Source organism: Gavialis gangeticus, unplaced genomic scaffold (assembly GCF_001723915.1).
Source record: "Gavialis gangeticus isolate Ggan-Ray unplaced genomic scaffold, GavGan_comp1, whole genome shotgun sequence".
Taxonomy (NCBI): domain Eukaryota; kingdom Metazoa; phylum Chordata; order Crocodylia; family Gavialidae; genus Gavialis; species Gavialis gangeticus.
Window position 1 is genome coordinate 43291772 of NW_017729026.1, and position 8285 is coordinate 43300056.

General features: G+C 45.9%; 1 protein-coding gene across 3 annotated transcripts in view; it reads left to right on the forward strand.

Annotated features, from left to right (window-relative positions):
• MMS22L (MMS22 like, DNA repair protein) overlaps nt 1-8285 on the forward strand; it is a 206780-nt gene that overhangs the window by 5946 nt on the left and 192549 nt on the right. For all 3 annotated transcript variants that reach the window (XM_019520182.1, XM_019520183.1, XM_019520184.1), the window contains exons 2-3: nt 3032-3225; nt 6833-6958. In XM_019520182.1, the coding sequence (XP_019375727.1) occupies nt 3047-3225; nt 6833-6958 (305 nt within the window). In that variant the 5' untranslated portion in view covers nt 3032-3046. The remainder of the gene's footprint in view (nt 1-3031; nt 3226-6832; nt 6959-8285) is intronic.

Consider the following 8285-nt stretch of genomic DNA (forward strand, 5'->3'; position numbering starts at 1 on the left):
CTGCAGCTCTGGTCCCAGACCTGCACTGCCCAGCACAGCCCGGCTCCATGTCCCTCCTCCACCCGTGCACTGGGGAGAGCCAAGGCTGCGCCAGGTGGCTGATGGCAGCGGTGGTACTGGGAGCGAAGCTGTGTCTAAGTTTGGGGTGGCTGCAGCCCCCTCCCAGTGCCACTGGCATCTGCTGCAAAGCTTTTCCGGTGCTGCGTGGGGCTCTTCTCAGTGGGGGTGGGCTCAGAGCGGGTGCTGAGAGGGGGCTGCACCCACTCCAGACTTCACCGCAGCTCCACTCCCAGCACTGCCGCTGCCGCCAACCACCTGGCACAGTCTTGGCTCTTTCTGGTGCATAGGTGGAGGCAGGACGTGGAGCCAGACTGCACTGGGTAGTGCGGGGCTGAGTAGAGCTGTGGTGAAATGTGGGGTGGCTGTAGCCCCTCCCAGCACTGCTGGTGCCTGTTCCGAGCCCAGCCCTTGATGAGAAGAGCCCTGCCTGCAGCTCACCTGCCCCACGCAAAACTGGGGGGCACATTCCCCTCCAGGGCTGCAAGCAGCGGCAGGAGCCGTCCCCCTCCCCCACGAGCCGTACTTCCATCCCATGCTTCTACCATGCCTGGGCAGCGTCTGCCCCCTCCTTCTCTCACTGCAGGGGCGTTCATCTGCCTCCCTTTTCCCCCACTTCTGACTTACCAGCTTGAGGCAGCTCTCCATGCTGCTGGCTTTGCCCTGTGCTGCACAGTGGCTATGTGTAGCACGGGTATTTATCAGCCAAATTATCAGGCCCATCAGGCCTGTCCCCGACGGGCCTTCACGAGTCGCTACTATGAGGCTAGCTTTCCGTGTCGGTGACTACTCCCTTTTCCGGGCGTGGGTTTTACTGTGGTCGTTCGTCTTCCCGAGTTGCCAACACCGCTCTTGCCTGCCACGACTTGCTGTTACACTAGTGGGGCGGGACTAGTTTATGGGTCCCTCGGTGGCCCGGGTCTGCCTCATCGGTTACACACAGGGCTCCTGCCACCTCCACACCCCGGCCTCACGCGACCTGTGGCCTCCACTTCCCTGTGGCTGCTCAGTGATGGTCCTGCAGGCTTCTATAGTGGCCTTCGTCTTCGCATTTCCCCAAATCCCTTGGGTCACTCCCGCCCTGATGTCGGACCCTTCGCACCAGCCTGTATTGGTGTATTAGCCCTACTACATAGATATCTCACCACTGACCCGTCACCTACACACCATGAGCTACGTGCCTCCTCAAAGGAGTTCTACTGTACCAAGTACCTCGCTGACCCACCACCCTATGCTTGTGCCCGGGAGTAACGCCTCCTGGCTATTTAGTGCTGCTCCCTTTATCCTTCAGTCAGCGTCCTCTACTCTCAGCGGCGATCCCGCCCCGATCTCTCTCTTCCGCCAGGTGATCCTTCGGCTTCTCGCCCCTCTTCAGCGATTCCCGCACCCATCGCCTTGGCAGTTACTTCTGGGTGCTCTGGATCCTCTGGGGTGGTCTCAATCTTCCTTAGCTCACCCGAGCCGGCACTTCGGTCTCTATCCACCGGCGATCCAGTCGTCGCTCCCTCTCTCTGGGCCACCGTCCTTTCTGGCACGCTGGCTCTTCATCGTCCTTTCTGTGGGGCTAGCGTCGTGGGCGGCTCGGACCGTCATTTGTTCCCCTCGCTATCCACCGCCTCCAGAGTGGCGGCCGCCATTTTTAAATCTGCTGGCCGGCGTCTGACGTCATCCTCAGCTGCCGGCTGCAGCTGCACATAGATGCAGCTAACAAGCCGCGCGGGCTCTCCCTCCATCGCGGCGTCTCTCTTGTCCTACCTTCCAAGTAAGTTTTCCCGGCTTCCTTGGGCCCCGGAACAAGGCCAATATCCAATACAGCAAATTTTCTTTTTATTGGTACTGAACTGATATAGTTTCATAGTTTCATAGATTTAGGGTCGGAAGGGACCTAGTAGATCTTCTAGCCCGACCCCCCGCCAGGGTGGGAGAACAACAAAACCCCAAAACAAAAACGGGACTCAAATGAGTCCAGCCAGGTAGGCATCCAGTCTCTTCTTAAAGACCCCCAGGGTAGGGGCCAGCACCACTTCCCTTGGAAGTTGGTTCCAGCTCCTAGCCGCCCTAACTGTGAAGTAGTTTTTGCGGATGTCCAATCTATACCTCCTCTCCATCAACTTGTGCCCATTACTCCTTGTTATGCCAGCGGGCGCTAGGGGAAACAGCGTCTCCCCCAAACCCTTCTGGTCCCCCCTAGTGAGTTTATAGACGGTCACCAGGTCCCCCCTCAGCCTTCTCTTGTGGAGGCTGAATAGGTTCAGGTCCCGCAGTCTCTCACTGTAGGGTCTGCCCTGTTGTCCCCGGATCATGCGGGTGGCCCTCCTCTGGACCCTCTCCATGTTGTCCACATCCCTCTTGAAATGGGGCGCACAGAACTGGACACAATACTCCAGCTGTGGCCTGACCAGCGTCACGTAGAGGGGGAGGATTGCCTCCTTGGCTCTACTCGAGATGCAGACTGATGTATCAGGGACTAACAGCAACTAAAATGAAACCAGTTTTTGGATAACATACAGATAGATGGCTATGGAATATCTACATAGCTATTTGTATGCTACATAAAAAGAATATTCCTATATTTTAAAGTAATTTATGACATTTCTGTAAGATAGGAGCCTCTCTTTAGTCTTCCTTCTCTCTCTTTTTTTTTCCTCCTCTCTCATCTGATTTCCAGGCTTTTGGGAAAATAGATTTTAAATCTAAACTTTCTTGCAGGCTCAGCAAAATCAGAACTTAGCTGTGTAATAAGCTTACCTACAGTAATCTACGTTACCTACAATATGTGAATTACATGGTTGCAAATTAATATTGAGGTGATGCTTCAGTCTGAAGATTTGCTGCTATTGTAAAATGTACATGACTTCCAGTGCTCACTTGTAGGACACGGATAACTAGGGATCCAGTTTTCGATTCAGTAGCAAAAATGTAGTTACTAGATAACTAAGTTTTCTTTGTGTTTTGCTCTAAATATATTTTCCAGGTATAGGTGAAAGCAATGGATAATGATTTCACTCCTGCACTCACATCTCCATACCTCACTGAAAGCTTAGAGCTGGCTATGGAAGTGGAAATGGAAAACTCCAGGCCTCCTTATTTTTCCTGTGCTTTAGATAGCCAAAATGGAGGGAGACACTTCTCTGGAGAGTCTTATCTAGCAACTGGGTCTCTTAAGAGGTAAGTTTATATTATAGTTAATATAATGTATGTTATGTTCTTAGAATGTTTCAAATTTTTCTTTCTGTAGCTGTTGGTTCTTCGGAGATACAGTTTTTTATCTTTGAATCTGTTTTCTCCTTTAAGCATTTGCAACCCTCAAATTAGCCTTTCACTAGTGGTCAGAGAAACTAACGCTGCCACCAGTCCAGCAAAGACATGGTATTTATTTGTTACATTTACATGTCACTCATCCAGCAAAGGGTCGTAAGAGATCAATACAACATATACAAACAAATAGAATAGAATATAAAACAAAACCTCCTTAGCATTGCATGCTAAATGTCCAAATAGGAAGGTCTTACAGCATTTCTGGAAGATGTCCAGACTGAGATTCTGATAGGCCTCATAGGGGCGAAAGTTCCAAAGCTGAGGATCTACTGAGATTGACATCCTATGTTTTTCCCCCCAAGCAAACTTAGTGCACTGATGGTACTAGCAGGGATTTGTCTGGGTAGCAGAGGGCAGGGCATCCCATTTCTGCTGCAGTCCCAGAAGCTGCGTGTGGCAGCAGGCAGCGGGGAACGTAGCTGGCTCCATGTGGAGCTTCCCCCTGGTGGCGTGGGAGTGCTGGGCAGGGTGGGTAAAAATCAGTGATTTTTGTTTTGTTTTGTTTTGTTTTAATTGTATAAAAAAAAAATCATTTTTTTTATTGGATTTTTTGATTCGATCATCTATTTTTTATTTCTTTGTTAAGATTTTTTTTAAAAAACAAACCTATATGTAGTTTTAATTTAAAATATGTTAAAGCCCAAAGATATAAATCTTATTCTATGATGATAACTTCTAATTATATACTATTTTAGATAATATCTTCATGTGGCTTTATAACACTTTTCTAAAAAGGTTACAACAGGCCATGGATTATATTAGGGGCCCAATTTTATGGGGTTCCCAGAGGCTCCTCTATAGGTTAGTAAAGATTAAAGAAAAACACTCTTCCCAATGGGACTCAGTGCTCAGTCTAGAAGATCCTGTTAAGCATCTCAGTAATGCTTAGTTTCAGTTCTCGAACTGTGGATTTGTCTCTCCTGAGAGATTGTCTTTGTTAATAGCAGTATATGGAGATGAGCAGTAACTGACCTGATTACCTACCCATCAGCCCTCTTGTTTCTCTGCAAGTTTGTGTATGTAGTCTCAAGCCCTTACCTTTCTCTAAAAGTGCAAAGTTTCAAGAAGTTAAGTGCACTTCTTATAGAAAAGAATGATGAAATCAAGGCTTCCTGACCAGTGATTTAAATCATGATTTAAAACTATTTGATTCAAGTCAAATCCACCCTGAAGTTGTTGGGAGCCCTGTGTGATAGAGGTGGGTCTGCCTGGCTCCATTCCTTGCCTGGAACTGGGTTGAGCTGTGTGCTGCTGGGCAGCAGTACCTGTATGAGCCATGAGAACTCCCAAGGGCCAGCTGCTGGCTCCTGCTGCTGCTGGTGGTAGGGGTATGCTCCAAGGCAGAGGAAATATGCAGGCAGGATCCCCATGCCCCCTACCCTTCCTCACACCCCACAAATCCCACACATTGCCCCCACTACCCCCCACACGTACACGGACCATGTACACAGACCATGCCAACATACCCTACACCCCCCCACATACACAGCCACAGTTCCCCGCCACACAATATACAAGAGTAAGGCTTTATTTTTGAGTTACTATGCAATCACGTCTATATACAGTACACCAGTGTGCCGTGACACAAAAGTGTGCCGTCAGAAATAACTGGTGTGCCGTGGAATTTTGCCATGGCAATGATCTACAATGAACTACAATAGGTATGAGGATGGGGAATGCCTTAACAGGTGTGCCGTGGAAAAAATTTATTCATGTAAGTGTGCCTTGGGCTAGAAAAGGTTGGAAAACACTGCACTACACAAACACAAATCAGGACAAAATATTTCTTGAAATAAAATTAATATATGTTATAGTAGATGTTTGCCTTTTAGTACAGGCATACCTCGGAGATATTGCGGGTTCGGTTCCAGACCACCGCAATAAAGCGAATATCGCAATTAAGCAAGTCACACGAATTTTTTGGTTTCCCAGTGCATATAAAAGTTATGTTTACACTATACTGTAGTCTATTAAGTGTGCAATAGCATTATGTCTAAAAAAACAATGTACATACCTTAATTAAAAAATACTTTATTGCTAAAAAATGCTAACCATCATCTGAGCCTTCAGCGAGTCGTAATCTTTTTGCTGGTGGAGGGTCTTGCCTTGATGTTGATGGCTGCTGACTGATCAGGGTGGTGGTTGCTGAAGGTTGGGGTGGCTGTGGCAATTTCTTAAAATAAGACAACAATGAAGGTTGCCACAAACCTTCAATTTGTAAAAAACGCAGTATCTGCGAAGCGCAATAAAGCGAAGTGCAATAAAACGAGGTATGCCTGTATATGATTTGTTTGTTTTTTTGGTTCCAAGATGGAACACCCCCCGCTCCCCTCTTAAGAGGAGAACTTCCAGGGCAAGAGGAGGGACTTCCTGTGGCAAAATTCAGGAGTTAGCTTGTGGGACTTCTGGCCCTAAGATAGCAGCCAGGAGGCCTGGCACCTGTCAAGGGGCAGGGCTACCCTTGCATCCCTCAGCAGCTCACCAAAACTCATTAAGTGGCCCTCCAGCCAAAATAATTGCCCACTCCGGTCTTGAGCACTTGTGGCCAACCTGGGGCACATATACCACAAGTGGTAGAGACAACCGTGGGAGCAAATATGGGCAGTGCAGGGCGGGACCCAGGCAGCACTGAGGCAGAAAGGGCTGCAAAGGAGCCCCGTGCACATGCACAGTAGGTCGGTGCATGCACGTGGGATGCAGTAAGCCGGCACATGTGGCATGTTGGGGATGGGACAGAACAGTGGCAGATAGGGAAGCAGAAATCAGAGCAACAGGTTTAGCAGGGGAAGCAGGTTAAAGTGGCACTTGGGGAGAGTGTGGAGCTAGTTTGTGGCACACCTGCCAAAACGTTTGGCCCCCACTGGTCCAGAGTTAGTTATTTATAAAATGTCACAAACTGTGGATAGATTAATTTCAGCTGCTGAAGTCCTTCATCTTATATCAGTGTTCAAGGTATTCCTTATAAGGGCTAGTAAGTGACCACAGAAGAATAAATGCTCATCCTGTAGCTGGTTATTAGGCATGCTATACCTATTGGGTGAATGCTTTTTTCAACAGTGACATACATTTTCAGTGGAGAGCTTTAGTTAATGTAGCAGCCACTCTTGTCATATAAAGAACAAGCTGTGTTTCATGCCTCAAATAGGCCCCACTGTAAGGATAAAGATGCTTTAGGAAAGGTAGGCTGCTAGTTTTTGTTTATTTCTAAAATTTATTGTAGCTTGTGACAAGGAGTTGTTTTTATACTGTTGGAGCTAGGAGCTGACACATTTTATATACTAGATATTATATTGCTACAAAAGGTTTAACCGCCTTTCTTTGGTGGACGGTCTAGAACTTTGTGTCTCCACTATGTGCGCGACTGATACACTAATAAAATAATGCTGATGCATGAGTCAGCCATAGGTATTGTTTGTATACCAGAAGATCCTGTGAATAGTAATGACCATTTTTTCAGGCTTCTCCTGAGACTAGATCCTTCTCCAACTGACTATGAAGAAGATACTGTGGAAATATTTGGCTTTCAATGGGTCACTGAAACTGCGTTAGTTGAATCCTGCCGACTTCTATTTGGCTTACTGAGGTATGATATTTTTGTGTGCTTTTATCTCTGACCTGTTTCAGTGATTTAACTATGCACTATATGATGAAGTAACTGTTTGTTAAACTTCTGTGTTTTATAATTATGAGCTTGTTAACAACTATGTACAATACAGAGAGTAAAAACCGTGAACAATGTAATTTAATGAGTGGTAGGTGACTTGCTGCTAGAGTAACTTGAGTTGATTTAACTATGTAGTAGTGAATTATGCATTGTAGAACTGTAGGATAGTGTGACTTAATGTTGAGTTTCTTAGTGGTATGGTGTGCATCTTTTAAATGCACCAGACTTGGAATAAAAAAGGAGTACATTTGTTAAAATACTACAATCAATTCACAACATACAGTAATACATATTTAGCTTTAAAGTACATCTCAAAAATGCATCAGGTTTTGCTTTTAATGAAGTAATGTTACCCATATAGTTTAAATATTATCTGAAGTTTCTTTTTCAAGCTTTTTTGTGTGAATAGAAAAGTGGATGTCATAAATCAAATACTGTTAAGTGCTGGATGTACCGTGTTCTTTAGTTGTTTGGATTAGGGTAGCTTCAGCAATCTCTTTGGATACAGCTACTCTGTGTTTGACTAATTCAGTGTAGCTGCTTAATCTGGTCAGTGCAAATACACAAATCACTGATAATCCTCTTTGCTACTGTTAATCCTTAGGATGTACAGCACATATGGAGGGTGGATAAGGGGGGCTTTTATATAGCGCTTCAAACATATGTTGTATATCCCAACACTCCGTTGATTACAGTGGCTTCTATGGTACCTTGAGGCTATAGCCATAAGCATGTTATGGAAAGTACTTTTAATAAAGTCTAGTGTTTAGACCATGATGGCATAGGTCCTGAAAAGACAAAAAATGAGTTCTTTTAAAACAAACAGACAAACAGTTTGTATGAGAGAACTTTTTATTCCTTTCTACTGGAAGATAATAGCTATGAAAGAGATGGAAAGACAGCTTGTTAACCTCTGATCAGCTGAAAAAAAAATCTATTCAATATTCTACTTGCCTTATTCCATAGCTAATGGAATTTCATCACAGAAGTAGGGGTGCACTGATAAAGATTTTTGGGGCTGATACCAATGGCCAATATTTAAGGAGGCATATCAGCTGATACCAATCCAATATCTGATGCAGATGTCTCCAACTGATAAGTCTGGTGTGGTGGAAGGAGAGGGGGGAGGGAAGGGGTGTTAATTAGAGCAGGTCTCGGAGAAGTGGGATTAATGGAGTCTGCTCTGCATTCTAATTAGGACGCTCTGGCATCACCGCAGTGTCAGGTGTGTTAATCCCCTGTGCAC